Source organism: Clarias gariepinus, chromosome 8 (assembly GCF_024256425.1).
Source record: "Clarias gariepinus isolate MV-2021 ecotype Netherlands chromosome 8, CGAR_prim_01v2, whole genome shotgun sequence".
Classification (NCBI taxonomy): domain Eukaryota; kingdom Metazoa; phylum Chordata; class Actinopteri; order Siluriformes; family Clariidae; genus Clarias; species Clarias gariepinus.
In genome coordinates this window covers 33,718,476-33,736,362 of record NC_071107.1, presented here as the reverse complement: position 1 = coordinate 33,736,362, position 17,887 = coordinate 33,718,476, and the positions used below count along the sequence as shown (strand labels likewise).

Below are 17,887 nucleotides of genomic sequence, written 5' to 3'. Positions count from 1 at the left end.
GAGATTACACTAATGGTTTTAGTCTGGTCACATTTATAAGGTCAGGTACATATTCCACATCACTTTGTCAATATGCTTAATTTTTATGCTTTTTACTGATTGTACTGTAATTTGTTAACAGACAAGAAAGCTCATCAGAAAGGGCATCAGAATTCCTCTATATTCAAATGGAGTTCTGTGAAGGAGAAACTCTACATGAGTGGATTAAGGAAAGAAATAATCACCCTGAAAAATACCCAGAACGGAGGCAGGAAGCAAAAGAGATAATAAAGCAGGTCTTGAAGGCGGTGGCATACGTCCATTTACAGGACCTCTTCCACAGAGACCTAAAGGTGGGCCACATATTTAAAAAAAACAAAAAACAAAAAAAAACACTAGCAAAGATAACCATGAAAGAAAACCAGTCTGTGATTAGTTTTATCTTTAATTCCACTAAATAAAATCTTTGCGGTATTGAAAAAAAAACAATGAATGTATGTAAAATATGTAATTCATTCATAATACTAATTTTGATCCTAATGTATATGGGACTCACATGTTTCTACTTAATTTGTCTCAGCCAGCAAATATAATGTTTGGGCCTAATAGAGGTGTGAAGGTGGGAGATTTTGGACTTGTTACCAATGAACAGAGGGATGGTGATGGAAAACTACTGGAACGCACTAAGAATACTGGGACTCCTTCTTATATGAGCCCAGAACAGGTTAGTCAAGTATTACAGTATTTTGCAGTGGCTTTTAAACATTTCTCAAATCATGTTTAACATTTGCAAAACTGTATGCACATTTCTCAAAGTGAACAGCACATCAAAAGCTTGTACCTTGCTCAAGATCCTTAGTTTATCAAATTGCTTAGTCAGTTCGTAAGTATAACTGTGTATAACACTCAAAGTATTTTCTGATTAAAACTATGGCTAGGATTTGATGAACATGATTGAAAAACACTCTTGTTAGACACTTTGTCTATTGTTGTGGCAAATTTTGTGAACTGCACCAATTTTCTAAACACAAACCCAACAACTACTTGAGTATTGAAAGAGCAAAAAAGTTTGTTGCAACCAAACGTAACTTCCCCAATTTTACATGATTTATATACCCTTACTTAGCAATTACATCATTGTTTGCTCCTACTTAAGTCAAATAGTTAATAGAATACTTAATATTTATTAGATGTAAGCTACTTTTGTTCATGTCAGATTGATGTGGCACCTCCCAGTTACATAATTTTCCTCAAAGTTATTGAAATAATTTATTTATACATTTTTAGCTTTATTATACTTTATTTGCTTATTCTTTTTATGATCTGAAGATTATAATGAATAATTATTGGACTTAAGTACAGTTAGGGTCAATATGATTATTTTTTTTAATTTTGTGTCAAAGCTTGATTGCATTAGATTATATTATTTTAAATATTGTTATTATTGCATAATTATTATAATTGTTTTTCCTTATGTAAAAGACTAATCATTATTATTTTGATTCATAAAAATAATCCTTTTCTTCTTAAATCATAATTTAATTATTAACTTATATGATTTTAAACACTGACGTTTGATAATATACGTATACATTATGGATTAGTAATTATAGTTATAATAATGAATGAATAAATTATAGTTATATTAATTAATTAATTAATTAATTAATTAATATTCAAAAAGGTTCAACCTTCATTGATAAATTTTGGTTATGTAATATAATATAGAGTGTAGTAAGGGATAGTAATGGATTTGATTATTAACTATTGATCCCTTTGTCTGGCCATCTGTGCTCTGTGTCCAGAAAAAATGGAACTGAAAGTTATTTCTTTTAACTTTTCCTAAGCGTCTCTGTTAATCTTATTTTGGCAAAGAACGTTCTGCACTTTTCCATTACGATCTGCCTGCTTCAAAGTTCCTTATTTCTTGCACTCTGTGTGTACGGGTTGTTCTTGGGTCACACTTTGCATACTTTTCTGCTTAATTATTGTTAGTTATGAGTAAACAGCTATAAAAACAAAATAAAAAGAAGTAAATATTATTAGTATTATTGTTTTTCCTAGTATTATCATTTTTACTTATTGCTTTGTTTCCTATCTCTGCCTCCTACCTGTATATTTCTCGCTTTCCCAATTTGTCGTGCAGGCGCCTTCTCTTTTATTGTAGCGAGCAGATCAAGGCCTCTTGAACAGAGGCCTTCCGGGTACTTCGTACCTCACACTTGAATACAATTGTAGGCCAATAAAATGTTTCCACACTATACAGCATATAGTATTAGTTTCAATAGTACCAAGTTACACATTACCGTCTAGAGAAGATTGATTGCAAGAGATTGGACAGGATTCATTTTTATACTTTTTACTGATCGTACTGTAATTTGTTAACAGACCAGAAAAGGAAAGGAAAACTCTTTTTCAGCACTTTACAGCACAAAGACATGGGCACCAATACACAGACAGAACATTACAGGCAGTGCAGTATGGGGAACTATTGTATAATATGGACGTTCTATACTTCCTAATCTTCCGGTCTGTCCGGCCAAATGTGCTGTTCCACACCAGAATGCAGCAGTGAAAGAATCTTTTGGAACGTCTTATCAATCCTCTGCGGTGACATGAACTGTTTAATTATTGGTTAATCAAAAATTAAAACATTCCTTTCCATTGGTGAAGTCAAAAGTCAGCAGAGAGCATTTCTTCAATTTAGTACATATTTACAAAAGACTAGATAGTTTGCTTGACCAAATTATGGCAACCATTTTGCACATAATGATGTATATATAGAAATAATGCTTCAATGTTTTGGCAGGTGAGATTGTTCAACAGAGAAGCAGTTTAATACATTTTGTTCAGACAATTGTATATAATCATTTGCATGACTATATTGTAGCATTCAAAGTTTGTTTAAAAAAATGAGAAATTTATTTCATGATGTGCACAAGTGACTAGATGATGTGAAGTCTGTACCAGTTGCTTTGAGATTTCAGTTCCTTTTTTGAGAAATGAACCAAAGCGACTGATACTGTAAATATATTGTTTATAAACTGTAAATAATAAAACCACATAATATCATATCACATAGTAAAATTTATAACTGTGTAATGTACACTGTTTTATTTTCATGTGCCTCAGATTCGAGGGCGAGTCTATGACAGAAAGGTGGATATTTATGCTATGGGCCTTATTTACTTGGTGTTGCTTTGGCGCATTGAAGACCGGAATGAAAGACAAAGGGTTGGTAAAAACTTCACGTTAAATGTTACATTAAAAGATTATTTTCTTTTTATAATTACTAAAAATAATTTTAAATGTCTAACCGTCTTTAACAATCAAAACGTAAAGCTATAAAACATTTACCTTCCTTTTTTTTTTTTAGGTATGGGATGATATTCGTCAAAGTAACAAGTTCCCAAAAGAATTCTCCAAACGTTTTAATTTTGAAGTAAGTAAGCACTGGTCTTTCAGGTAACATTTGTATTGTGTATAATTTTGTTTGTATATGTTTGTTATTTTGATTACATTTTGCAGTGTATAAATCATGCCTGCTAGTTACAAAGGCATGTAAGTTCTGCAAAGGATTTTTAAATACACCACACCGTTTAAGAATTTTTGAAGCATTGTTCGAGATTTGTTGCTCTGTGTAGTTTACTAGGAGAACTTAGCATCTTAATCGTAATATTAATACTATGTTGTTAAAATAACACATACTAAAAGTGAGCTGTGAGTGTAGCATACTGTACGCTTTTTTTTTAACCATTGGCACATTTAATACAATTCCTTTCAATTATTTCATTTATTCAACAACTCAAAAATGCACAGGATTTTATTAGGATTTTATTAGGATTTTATGATTTTATTTATTTTTTAATCTTGTGGGTTCAGTAATCTTGAATAATCATGTTGGTGTGCACAATAAAAAAATATCCTGTGCTGGATCAAGTGTGCTGGATTTCTATTTTGTAAAGCAATAGTGTTTTAAATTTAAATACTTTTGCTGTGTTTAATGTAGTTACTATATATATATATATATATATATATATATATATATATATATATATATATATATATGAAAAAAATTATATTATATATATATATATATATATACACTGTACATACATGTACATTATGTAATTTATGTAGGAAGCCCAAGAAATTACCTAAGAACCTGTGTCACCTAAATGTGAAAGCAAGAATCTTTATATACAAAGAGCACACATTTGGACTTGAGTTGTCAACAAACACCCCTTATGTTTACAGTAAAGTCATGTTATCCAATGTTGTAAACATTAAAGCACTTTTTGTAAGTCGCTCTGGATAAGAGCGTCTGCCAAATGCCTAAATGTAAATGTTAGGATGTCTCCAAACTGTTCTATTGCTTTTGATTTTATGCAGTACATTTTCTTAAATAATATATGCCTAAGACTTGTCCATATCAGTCTAATGCTTTGTTACCTGCACATTTTTTAATAATAGCACAAACTAATTGATCGAATGCTGTGTAAAAAACCTGAGGAACGATCAGAAGCCAGCGACCTGCTCACAGAGTTTGAACAGCACTCGACCGCCGCAGCCTCTTCTGATCACAAAGCACGCAAAGAAAACAGAACATACTGATGGCTGAACTTCACTCTCACACTGATGTAGAAGTAGATTAAGTGTTTTATTCCATCTTGTCCTAAATGTTTTAGCAAGACTACTGTACAAATCATGACTTTCAATGTAATAGTTAAAATTTTTTTTTATTCAAATTGTATTCAATGTCAGCTGAATTGTTGTCATGATCATGGTTACCCCATATAGCTGATCATGTCTGTGATTTAATACATTAAGTTTAGGTCACAGTCTGAGTCACATGCCTCAAATGGAGCTTATTTATTAATATTATTACTTAATATTTCTGTTTTAGGTTTAAATCATTACTGGATGATTAACAAGCTTAGCTTTATTGTCTTAAATATCTCAAGGGTTTAGTGTGACGTATAAGATAATTGTTAAAACAAAAAATGCAAAACAATGTTCTATATCGAGTCTGTAACCCTCTTAAAATGTTAATCATTTTGGTTAAAGTGTCACTTTATGGGAGTACATCTGATTAAGTGCAATTTAAACGAAGATACAATATTAGATATATGTGTGTTATTAAGCACCATGAAGAATCTGTATTTATAGGTGTTGGTTTAACAATATGTATAAAGTGACCAAGTCCAGCAGCTACCCTGAGCTTGAGATGCCATCTTGACATTTTAGGAAATCATGAATTGGTTATTCTAAGGTTTGTGTGTCAAAAGGAGAAGATGGGGCGAGAACAGTTCTATTGTTTTATTTTTTTGCATGCATTTTGTATGTTATATTAACTTTTATTAATTTTTTTCAGTGGAATAAGTTTTTTGTGTTTTAAAACACATTCTTATCAAACCTGTTCATTTAAAGAATAAATCTGAAAGGATAACGAATAAAGGATTTTTTTTTTTATTATTATTCATTCTTCAGACCAGCCTTCCTTGTAAACGTTTAATGTTTCCTTCTTTGATCTTGTCTTGTTTTAACTGGCACTTCCACACACTCTTTTTTCTCAACATGTTTCCCTTTCTGCACCATTCAGCATCATTCAGGTTTTAGCAATGACACCTCTAGATCTCTCTCTCCTCAGCTTCCCTGCCCTTTGAAGTCGACTTTTTATAAATTGATGAAAAAAGAATGATAATAACATGCTTTTGTTTTTGAATTGTCTTGACCACCCATGACCCTGTCTCCGGTTTACTGGTTTTCTGCCCTTGGAGGCATAGGTTATGGTCCTAACCAATGCAGACCAGAAACTTCCCATAAGAGCTGCAGTTTTAACCCTGCTGACCCCTCACATCACTCAGTATAAAATTTCGCCCATGTGACAGTAGCTACAATTACAATATCTCGTTATAGTGGCATCTGGGAGTTGGTGGGATATACTGGATTAGCCAGCAAGTGAACATTTTATCATTTATGTCCAGTAGACTGAAGTTGATGTGCTGGAAGCAGAAAAAAAATGGAGTCCAGTTCGTTACTGAAGGCTCAAGTAGACTGTAGGAAACTCCAGTCCTGAACTATCGCGCGAATGAAGTCACAAGTCCTCAGAGAACAGCTGTCTGCATCAGTCGAGGACATAACCGTCTTTATGGAAAGTGGAACTGTCCCCAGTCACCACACGCATCCCAGACAGACCACACGGGGGGTCCATGCAACTAGATCTCCAACCAGAAGCAGGACACCAGGACGAGTCAGACAGGTCCAGAGGGAAGAAGGGGTCTAGATCACTGACAGCTCAGGTAGAGGGAAAAAGAGAGGGAGAGATGGCAGTTAGGTATGGTCACTGTCAAACAATGTACAAAGTGAATGTATATTTAGTGCAGAGTGCCAGCAGGGACTCCGGCAGGACTAATTATGACAAATGATTAAATGATGTTTAAACCCTTTACAATGAAGATCTGTAAAGTTATTTGGATTTTTAAAACATTATTGTTGAAATACACAGTCCTGTTAAATTTGCGCAAAAGTGAACTTTTTCTGCTTAATAATACAGCAGTAACAACTGGTATGCACAATTTTCCATTCAACAGAGTGAAAAATCAGTTATTTAAACTAAAACTCGGTATTACAATCACAAGGAAACATAAAAACCTTTTTAAAGAAAATTTTACTAGGTTGTTAACCCAAACTAAAAAGGACTTGGAAAAATGGTCACCACTGTCCATGTCCCTGGTGGGCCGCATTAATGCCATTAAAATGAGTATTCTTCTTAAATTTTTATATCTCTTTCAGTCTGTACCTGTTTTCATTCCCAAATCTTACTTTGGTGCTTTAGACTCAATTATATCCTCTTACCTTTGGAAAGGTAAACATCCACGATTAAATAAGTCCCTATTTCAAAGATCTAAAAGAGACGGTGGCATGGCTCTGCCTAATTTTCGCTTTTACTACTGGGCAGCAAACATTCGATCTGTCATCTTTTGGGCATATTTTCATAACCAACCTAATCGGCCTGCCTGGGTGGAAATGGAGATAAAGTCTGTCAAAAATCTCTCTGTCTCTGCACTCCTTGGATCTGCACTCCCCATCCCCTCAATAAAATTAATCGATAACTCAGTTGTTAGGCATACCTTGAGAGTATGGGCTCAGTTCAGAAAACACTGCGGTCTTCTGGGCTTTTCTCTTTCCAGTCCTATCGTCTCTAACTATCTCTTCCAACCTTCTTTACATGATTCAGTGTTTCAGAAATGGTACAATAAGGGTATCAAGCTTTGCAAAGATCTGTTTGTTGACCATAAGTTTGCATCGTTTGAGCAGCTTTCTGAAAGGTTTAACCTACCCAATTCAAACTTTTTCAGATATCTGCAAGTAAGACACTTCATTCGCTCTTTAATACCGAATTTCCCTGAAGCTCCTGCTGCAAATATTATAGATAATCTCCTATGTTTGTCCTCGCTGCGTAAAGGCCTAATATCCACTATTTATGGTGGATTGATGAGTTTAAGTCACACCCCTTTAAGTAAAATTAAAACTGCTTGGGAGAAAGATTTAAATCTCTCGCTGTCAATTAAACTTCCTTATGTGCCCGCCACTCTTTATTACAGTTTAAGGTTGTACACAGGGCTCATTTCTCCAAACTTAAACTTTCCCGTTTTTACCTAGACATTGATTTTTGTTGTGAGAAATGTAAAAGTGGAGAGGCGTCTCTTATTCATATGTACTGGACATGCCCGAATTTGGAAAAATTCTGGAGGGATGTTTTTAAAACCTTGTCGTACATATTGAAATGCAACCTTTAACCAGACCCTCTGATCGCTCGCTTTGGTGTCACTGGAGAGGAAGACAAGCGTCTAACTCCAGCTAAACAGCGTCTGTTTTCTTTTGCGACACTCCTGGCCAGGCGTTCTCTTTTATTCAAATGGAAGGATGGCACGTCACCCACTCACGCCCAGTGGCTCAGAGATATTATGTCTTGTCTGTCCCTGGAGAAGATCCACTACTCAATCCGTTATTCAGACTTAAAATTCCAACAGGTGTGGGGGCCCTTCCTTCGCTTTTTTCATATACATTTATAGTTTGATTCCCTTTTTATTTAATCGTTTGTTTGTTTGTTTTCTTTTCCCTTTTTGTTGTTGTTGTACGCAAAACTAAAAAACTTCCAGCTCTTTTTTTAGTTTCTCTTCTTCTTTGTTATGCCTGGCGTCTAGCCTTTCCTTGTACTTGTAAAGCTGGCTTGGAGCTAGGGAGGGGTGGGGTGGGTGCTATAGGGATTTATAAGGAGGTTTTAAAATTCTGTATTAAAACATTACATGTCTACCCTGTAATATCCCTGTTTTAAAATCAATAAAAAATATTGTTGGAAATACACAGTCCTGAAAAAGGGACGTTTCTTTTTTTTGCTGAGTATATAATCCTTATTCTGATAATATAAAACTAATATTATTTAATTTTTTCAAATTTTCTCACAAGCATTTGCCAGTTTATGTCATTTAATCTCACTGTCTCATATCTCATATCGCATGTAGATAACGCTGGTGAATCATGCTAACATACTGCTTTATGTAGCTTAGCACAAACATGTTAGCTCACAGTGGCTAAGATAATGCCTTATGTAGATTACAGATGCTTGTCAGTATCAGCTGTGGTGTAAATGTTTATAATGTATTTCACCCCATTTGGATAGCTTTAGCTTATGGTAACTATTTGGTTCAGTTTTTGGTTAGCTGCTATCTATAATATAATTTAGCACAAACACTTTAGCTTCCGGGGGATAAAATACTGCCTTATGTAGCTCACAGATTGTTAGGTTTAAATGAAGAAATGTGTCTGAGCTAAGTTTTAAGCTAAGAGAATAAGAGTTTTAGCTGCTTGTGTCTGCTGCACCTTAATACATTTACCGGTCTGGGAGAGAAAACCACAAGGGACGTAGCAAGCTTTTCAAAAGTGTGGGGGATGAATGTAAAGGTATTAACATACATAAAAAGCTTTCAATTTAAATGAGTGATAGTGATACTAGAGTGATACTAAAAATACACTTAGAACACACTTGCTAGACTTGCTAAAGATTTAGAATCAGAAATGCTTTAATAATCTCAGGGAGAAATTATTTTTTTACTCCAAATATACAGACAACAATTTATACAAACAACATACTGTATATTCAGAACAAAAATATAAACAACTATGTACATATATAAATGCAACCAACAACAACTGACCAAATAATATATGACCAACTATATCTCTCATTTAAAAGAACCAAAAGTGCTCTTTCTGCTCTTCTTACAAGAGACAAAGTGCTCAGCATCCTTTTTTTCTGTTTCCCCTGTCCAGCTTGTCTTTATGTTCACGGCACACAGCAACACTGTTGAGGCGAGTTTGGGTCAGTGAATATTGAAAAGTAATACAATGAAATAAATGCAAACAGCATCTAAAGGTAATAGGCTACTGTTGTTTTATGTCAACATTTTTTAACTTTTATCTCTCAAATTCACTTACAGGATTTCTCTTGAAAAAGGTGTCAATCTTCTCCTGCCTCTTTCTTTTCTGCATCTTAATGATACTGCGTGACAAAAGGACAGTGGGAAGCTTGATAGTGGCATGGGTCTGACAGGACTGGGACTGATACATTTTGCTTACTTGCAGATAAGTCTGAAGATATAAAACAAAAAGAAATTCCTCACAAAAAGCTTTTTCTAAATAATAATAATATAAACAAAAGTAAAATAATATAAATAATAGTATAAATAATTTACCAATTTACTGTTTTTAAACATTAAAATTATATTCTTCCATAGTCAACAGCTATGCAAACTGACATTATTTCTCACTTTTTTCTCCTCAACAGATCCAATCAAACACAACAGGCAAGTCAGCTAATGATCAAACAATGCTCAAAATATCAAAATCAATTGCACTGGCAATAAACCCATAAATACTTTGCTTAACATTGTCAATTTGTCCCTCCTCATTAATTCCCTGCCTTCTTCATCACAGTTACTTTATGCATTGATGCCACACACATAACCGAATTTAGCTAAGCCAATCATCAGCCGATGTCATGTTTGAGAGGGGGGGGAGAGGAGAGCTGAAGCGAGCGGAGACACAGATCGGCCAGAGAAACGGAGGAGCGAATGCCAAGGTGTTTGTTCAAAAACTGTAGAAAAAGTTTGGGTGTTGAACCCTCTCACTGGGAAAAGTGTGGGTGTTAACATACCCACATCCCCCACGGGTGGTCGCCCCGGAAAACCACACACACGCAGGCATGTTGATCTCTGTTTATTCTTAGCAAAGAGAGCACATTTAGGGTGATATCAGGTAAAATGGGCCATCAGGTAAAATGGGCCAGTTAAGGTTTGGGAGGCTCAGCGCCTCTGGAATTTAGAGCCAATTACTGCAAAGCATTTCAAACTGTTGTCATAACTGTGCTTGACAAGTAACAGGTGATTTGATTGGTTTATGGTTACTATGATCGGCGGGGCAATAATTCAAATCAAGACTGCACCAAAAAGCTGAATGGTAAGTAGCCTGGCATACCAAATCTAACTAAACCATCATAAGGATGATAACTCTATAAAAAAACAAACATGGACATAAAAATATTATGCATAATATATCTCTTGATGGCATAAATCAGAAATAATGCTGTTAGTTTGGTATATATAATTTAAAAATTTGATGTTTTTCTTGGTGGCCCAATTTACCTTAACCCACTGAGGTAAAATGGGCCACATCTTTCAGCTAAAATGGGCCATCATCTGTGTCACTCACAAACACACATACTGTACATATGTGTTTGAGTGTTTGTGTGTGTGTGTGTGTGTCTGTGTCTGTGTGTGTGAGAGAGAGAGTGTGTCTATGAGGGTGTGTGTGCATATGTGCGTACACACACACACCCACACACTCACATACTGACCGAAACACACCCGCACAGGTTGCATGTACACATGCACGCGTGCACACACACAAACACAGACACACACACACAAAAACGTACACACTCACCATGACCCCCAACAGTAATAATGGTGATAAATATTTTGGTAATGAGTATAGCAAATGAGAAGGAAGGGAGAGGAGAGGAGAGAGGGAGAAGGAAAGAGAAAGGAAGTGAGAGGAGGAAAAAGGATGAGAGGAGACAAGCAGAGGAGACAGGAAGTGAGAGAACAGGTGAGGAGAAAGTCATGCAGAGGAAACGACAGGAGACAGAAAGAGAAAAGAGAGGACAAGCAAGGACCAGAAAGGAAAGGATACAAAGATACACAGGGAGGAAAACGAAGGCCAAACTACAATCTGTGGAAAGAGGAGAGGATGAAGGGGGCCTTAGATGAATACAGGGAGGAAGTGAAGAAAGGAATTAAAGTGAGTGTGCACTTCTTATCACGTGTGCCGCGATCTACACTGCAAAGACGCATCAGTGAAAAGGTGACTGGCAGTGAACGTGCGTCAGGGCGGAAGCCCTACCTTCCAGAGAAGGCGGATAGGGAGCTTGCTGCCACCCTCAAGACCTTGGCGCAGAGGGGGTTTCCCTTCACAAAACATGATGTCCAGCAAGTGGCCTTCGATTTTGCAGCCAAGAACGACATATCTGTTTTTTCCAAGACAGCAGGTAGGGCTGGATATTACTGGATTCAAAACTTTATAAAGCGCAATCCAGAGCTCAGGATGCGCAAGCCAGAGGTCCTGTCTGCAGCACGGGCTGCTGGACTCAACAAAGAGGTGATCAGCCAATGGTTTAACCAATATGAGAGCTTTTCGGTTGAGCTGGGTACTGAGGGCACACCGTCACATATGTGGAACTGTGACGAGTCTGGGCTTCGGGACCAGTTCAGTTCAACAAAGGTCGTTGGACAGGTTGGCCAGCCATGTGTGGAGGTGTGTGGCAGAGAGAAGGGGGAGACAACGACTTGTCTGGTAGCATTCAATGCAGAAGGCACATATAGTCAAACAATGATTATTTTTAAGGGAAAGCGTGTACGTTCTGATTGGCTACAGGGATGCCCGGAGAACACCAGCGTAAGGTGTTCAGACAATGGCTGGATAACCTCTGACCTCTTTCTAGAGTGGGGTCAAATGTTCATTCGGTCCCTTCCTAAGCATGACTCCAGGCCCCACCTTCTCCTCCTTGACAGCCACAGTAGCCAAGTCTATAACCTGGAGTTTATTAACCTAGTGAAGAACAACAACGTGCACATCATGTGTTACCCTGCCCACACAACCCATGCATTGCAACCGGAAAACAAGGCCCCTTTTTAAAAGTTTAAAACACCACTGGGACCAGGAAGGAAGGAAGTGGACAAGGATGATGGCTGGGCAGAAGCTGTCAAGGATCGAGTTCTTTGCGGTGTTCAGCAGGGTTTGGGCAAAGGCTGCCACTATTGAAAATGCCCAGGCAGTCCTCTGCTTGATTTTAATGACTGGTTTCCTTTGCATTTTAAATGGCTCATTTTAGCTGAAGGGGTGGCCCACTTTACCTGAACACTGCTCAGCTAAAAAATGTGCAAAAACTGATGTTTTAAATGTTATAGCGCCTAACCAATAATAATTTATTCAATTAATTCAGCATATCCATGTTGAAAACAAACCATATTAAAAATAAAAACACAAATCAGTCTCACTAGGTGCTTTTCTGGAGCTTTAACAAGTGATTTACCAAAAAGTGGCCCAATTTACCTGATGTCACCCTAAATAGTGCTACGTCCCGAACATCAAAAGAACCAGTAATTAACATGTCAGTCATAGAGGGACCTGGAGACAGGCAGGAAAGAGGAAATACATTTACATACTCCAAGCAAAAGGGTTCTAGCGGACAAGAGCCATTTGGATGTATACTCGTCTGGGTACAGGATATAGAAGGTGTTACCATATAAGGCATAAGGAAGCACACTGAGGGGTCTGTTCTCAGAGCACAGGAATCTTCTTATTAAATTACAATGTTTTACAATATTATAAAACCTTACAGTTACGGATCTTTTTGTCTTTTCACACTAAAAAGACATGTACTGTATCAAAGTTTCATCTATCACAAAAGGAACATTATTATCTGTATTTTTTTAACTTAAAAAAATAGTATTTAATTTTTTAATACAAGAAATATGGTGTTCTGTTTATTTATTATATATATATATATATATATATATATATATATATATATATTATATTATATATAATTTATTTAATGCAGAAACCACGTTTCCTGTTTCCTGTTCAGATCGGTATGCGACAACTGAAACTTATTCAAAATCGGAAGCAATACACAAGCGTTTATGGGAAAAGGCGGTGCGTTACCGGTTGTAGTTACGTGTATCGAAGTAGGTTCTGTTGCAGCGCTGAGTGTCTTTGTGAGTATATAATTTTAAATAGTTTAAACACTACCTAAAGCGGTGTTTGTGTTTTCTATTTCAGCAGTCTAAGGTTATTTAATACCTTCCAAATGGACGCCGGACTAAAGACTTATGTCAGTTCTCTTAATGAATTCGCTCAGAAAAAAGGCTGGTCTGTACATTATGACCTGGTGAACACTGATGGACAAGAGCACATGAAAACGTAAGTATGTTTCTGAAACATATTCATATTTCTCTCAATCAGGAAAATAACATATAGGAATATATATTATATTATAGGAATAATATCAAATCCAGTCGTATTTGCTCACAGATGTGCAAAGTAAAATAGGCATGTGTGTAGTCCTATATAAAAATACACGTATAAAACAATCTGAATAAACTTTCATACTTTAGATTTCTCAAATAAGTTTTAGATATTTGGCTTTTTCGACTTTTTTATGCAGTTTGATTGTCTTCTAGGTTTACTATGAGGGTAGTGATGAATGGTAAAAGCTATCATGGAGTTGGACAAAACAAGGAAGAAGCCGGGCAAAATGCTGCAAAGAATGCCCTCCATGCTTTGACGAATGATGAACCGATTAATACTGTATGAGCATTTTACTATTTTTTTTTTACTGCACTTATAAAATATATACACTACCGTTCAAAAGTTTGGGGTCACTTTCAAATTTCTTTGTTTTTGTTTAATGATTTATTTTCTACATTCTACAACAATACTGGGGATTTCAAAACTATAAAATAACACAAATAAACAGTTAGTTGTTATTTTAAGACACAAAGGTCAGCCTTTCTGTAATAGTTCTTGCCAGAACAGTATTGTCAAGTGCATTTGCAAAATCCGTCAAGCACCAAAATTAAACTGGCTCTCATGAAGGCCATCCCTAAAGGGCGAGACCAAAACCTACCTCTGACGCAGACGAGAAGTTCATTTAGAGTTATCAGCCTGAAAAATGACCAATTAACAGCACCTCAGATTAGAGGCGTTATGAAGTCTTTACAGAGCAGAAGTAGCAGACAGATCTCAATATCAACTGCTCAAAGAAGATTAATGCATTTTTTAGACGCCTTCAGCATTCCTTTACAATGTAGAAAGAAATAAAAATCAGGAACGATCATGGAGTTAGAAAGTGACCCCAAACTTTTGAACGGTAGTGTATATTGACACCTTTAAAAAAAATAATGTATAGCAATAGTCTTAGAAAAAGCTGGGGTTTATTAAAAGTCATCTAAGACTAAGCTAAACTTGTTTTTGAGATTCTTACCAAACAGGAAAAAAGAGCAAGTAAAAGAGAAAATATTTGAGCTAAAATTTAAAAACACTAAAAATGTTTGGACTGTTTTGACAAATCAAATAAATATCCTATAAAAGGTCTCTGATGAAAACGCCAGCAGGGAAGACAATCTAAATCAATCCTCCTCCAACACCAGGTAAGTCACGTTTATGGTGTAGTATTTTAACTACTCTGAACTAGGTCTGCGATATTAGTTAAATAGATTTATCTCACAACATGCTTTTTCATCTAGATCATTGACACATCAGGCAACATTTTGTCAAAAGCATTTGTACAATATTAAAAACAGATTTTTTACTGTCTTTCTGTCTTATTCTGTTGCCTCGTCATCGCTCTACACCATCTAAGGCCGAGCACACCTGCCCAGCTAGCCTGGAGTGAAAGTTCTGACTCTGGTTTAATCAGTCAGGTTAGTAAAATAGATTTGTTATGTTCATTTTTAATTTGGAATAGGTATCCTTTGTCACATTATATTTTTCTTTCAGATTTTATCTAGTTAAAAGCGCAATGGCTTACACACAAACTCAGTAACCATAATGTTCTTGTCATTTTTTAGCTCTTTTTTATTGCTGAAGTAGAAACTCATGCCAGGACAGTTGCAATATGTAACTTTTCTAAAATGTACAATTTTTGTTTATTTTATCTCATAATCCTCAAAGGAGCAATACTATATTAATGCAGTCTCTAATACAGTCTCTCACCAGCCACCAACATCAAGGTATGTTAATTCCTCAATTATGTGTCTGTGTACATGTTAAGAGACTTTAAAATATTTTTGTGTGGTTATATGTGATAATATGATGTGATCACTGCATGTGCATGTGTTGGATAGATGTAAATAAAAAAATAAAGAATATCTGATCACTCCATCTTGCATGAAAATATTATACTTATAGTGTAAGGTTATTCAATTCGATTCAATTAAATTTTAATTTGTATAGCGCTTTTAACAATTGACATTGTCGCAAAGCAGCTTTACACAATCAAAATAATTATTTAAGTTTGTATGAAATGTGAATATGTATGAATTAAAGAGACAGAGAGACAAAGAGGAGGAAAGAGAGAGAGGGAAAGAGAGAGGAGAAGAGAGAGAATAGGAGAGACCAGAAGAGAAGGACAGATGGCAGTTAGGTATGGTCACTGTAACACAATCTACAAAGTGAATGTATATTTAGTGCAAGACTAACTATGACAGGATAACTAAAAGGGAGAGCCAGAAGGAAACACAGACATGAGGGCTCCCTCAGATGTAAAGCAAACAATCACCTCACCGTCAACAAACCTGAGTGATCAATGAGAGTGGGGAAGACGGCATCTAAACATACCAGTTCACCATAATACCCTACGACCATGAGTCCCCCAGATCTGCTCCTTTACCCAAGACAAATTTATTTATAAAAATGCTTGATTAAATTAATAGGTTTTTAGCCTGGACTTAAATACTGAGTCTGTGTCTGAGTCCCGAACCCTATTTGGAAGGCTATTCCATAACTTTGGGCTTTGTAAGAAAAATCTCTGCCCCCAGCTGTAGTTTTCATAATACGCGGTACTGACAAGCAGCCTGCATCCTTTGATCAAAGTAGGTTTGGCGGATCGTAAGACACTCGCAGTTCACTCAGATACTGCGGCGCGAGACCATTTAATGCTTTAAATGTCAAGAGTAGTATTTTAAAATCAATGCGAAATTTCACAGGGAGCCAAAGAAGTGAAGATAAGATAGGTGTGATGTCCTCGTATCTTCTGGTTCTAGTGAGGACTCTCGCTGCTGCATTCTGGACTAGCTGAAGCTTGTTTATGCATCTAGTTGAACAACCAGACAGTAGGGCATTAAACTAGTCCAACCTAGAAGTGATAAAAGCATGAACTAGTTTTTCTGCACCGTTTAGTGACAATATATTTCTTATCTTGGCAATATTTCTGAGGTGAAAGAATGCTATCCTGGTAATATTATCTACATGAACAGAGGAAGCATGTAAAGGGAAAAAAGCAGTGGGCCTAAAACTGAACCCTGTGAGAACTCCACTAGAGAACATGCAGAATAATCACTATTTAACTGTACATACTGATAACGATCGGTCAAATAGGATCTGAGCCAGGAGAGGGCTGTACCCTTAACTCATACTACATTTTCTAATCTGTGAAGAAGAATACTATGATCAATGATCAAAGGCCAATAGGAGGTCATTTACTACTTTAAAGTGGTCATACAGGCCTACATGCACTTTTTTAAGCTGTTTGGACTGAACTGTGTGTTAGGAGAGTGCGTACACAACCACTCTATGATGATAAAGAGCCGCCCAGTGGTTTTCTTTTCATTTATTACAATAACATGCCCCTTCTAAAATCAGGCCAATCGCAAATGCCTGTTACTGTGACGCCACACCACAAGAGGGCGTTCCTACACTAGTTGATTGACACTGGTGTTTTAGCAAAGACCCACTCCGAGTGAGAAGAAGCTGTCGGCCATTGTTTTTCGCCACTGGAGCAAAATGGCGCCTAAGCGAGTGTTGTGTACAGTTGTTGGGTGTAATAGCAAACACAGCAGTCGTCATTCACTACCTAGGGTTAGTGACCTAGGGTACCTACCTAGGGTTAGGTATCTGAGCCACTGAGGACGCAGTGGCTGAATTTAGTTTTTAAAGCTAACGTCCCCGCCGATTTACCTAAATGCGTTTATGTTTGCGATAATCATTTTTCACCGGACTGCTTTATAAACGTGGGTCAATATAAAGCAGGTTTTACTAGGAAGCTGCTCCTAAAAATGGATCTGTACTAACGCTTCGTGTTCCTGCTTCATCTTCACCAGGCTCGGTCAGTGTAATTCCTTTTACTATGACTCTTTGCAGATCGCCTTTTCTAATAATCACAATGAATGCGGAGTGTAAGTTAACTTATACTCTCATAGAACATGGTTATGGCTTTTTCTCTGTGTACATCCGTCTCTATATAATCCCTAATCGCCCGTTTATAATAAACAATGCATTGAGGTGATTGTCTAGTTGCAAACTGTGTGGGTAGTCGGAAAACTATATTATGCTTACCTTTGTTACGTTAGATGGTTTATAACGATGTCTGTCGAAGATTAAGAAGTCATCAGTAAACACATCAGTAAACACATCGCGTCCGTATCTCTCTCGGTAAGCTTCTCCGGTTTTTGTTGTTGTTGCTCGCGGCAGCGCAACAGCCCGTTAATTCATGCCCATGCAGTGATGAGAAAGACAAATCGAGTCGATGCATGTCCATTCTTTTAATTTCTGCGTTGTCAGG

General features: G+C 36.4%; 2 protein-coding genes across 2 annotated transcripts in view; both read left to right on the top strand.

Moving 5' to 3' along the window:
• The window catches only part of LOC128528677 (protein kinase 3-like), a 43,682-nt gene that overhangs the window by 7,608 nt on the left and 18,187 nt on the right, over window positions 1-17,887 (top strand).
• LOC128528676 (ribonuclease 3-like) lies at window positions 13,272-15,461 on the top strand. Its single transcript, XM_053501699.1, has 5 exons — window positions 13,272-13,527; window positions 13,788-13,914; window positions 14,698-14,756; window positions 14,969-15,029; window positions 15,314-15,461. The coding sequence occupies exons 1-5, from the start codon at window positions 13,415-13,417 to the stop codon at window positions 15,386-15,388; spliced, it is 435 nt and encodes a 144-aa protein (XP_053357674.1). The 5' UTR covers window positions 13,272-13,414; the 3' UTR covers window positions 15,389-15,461.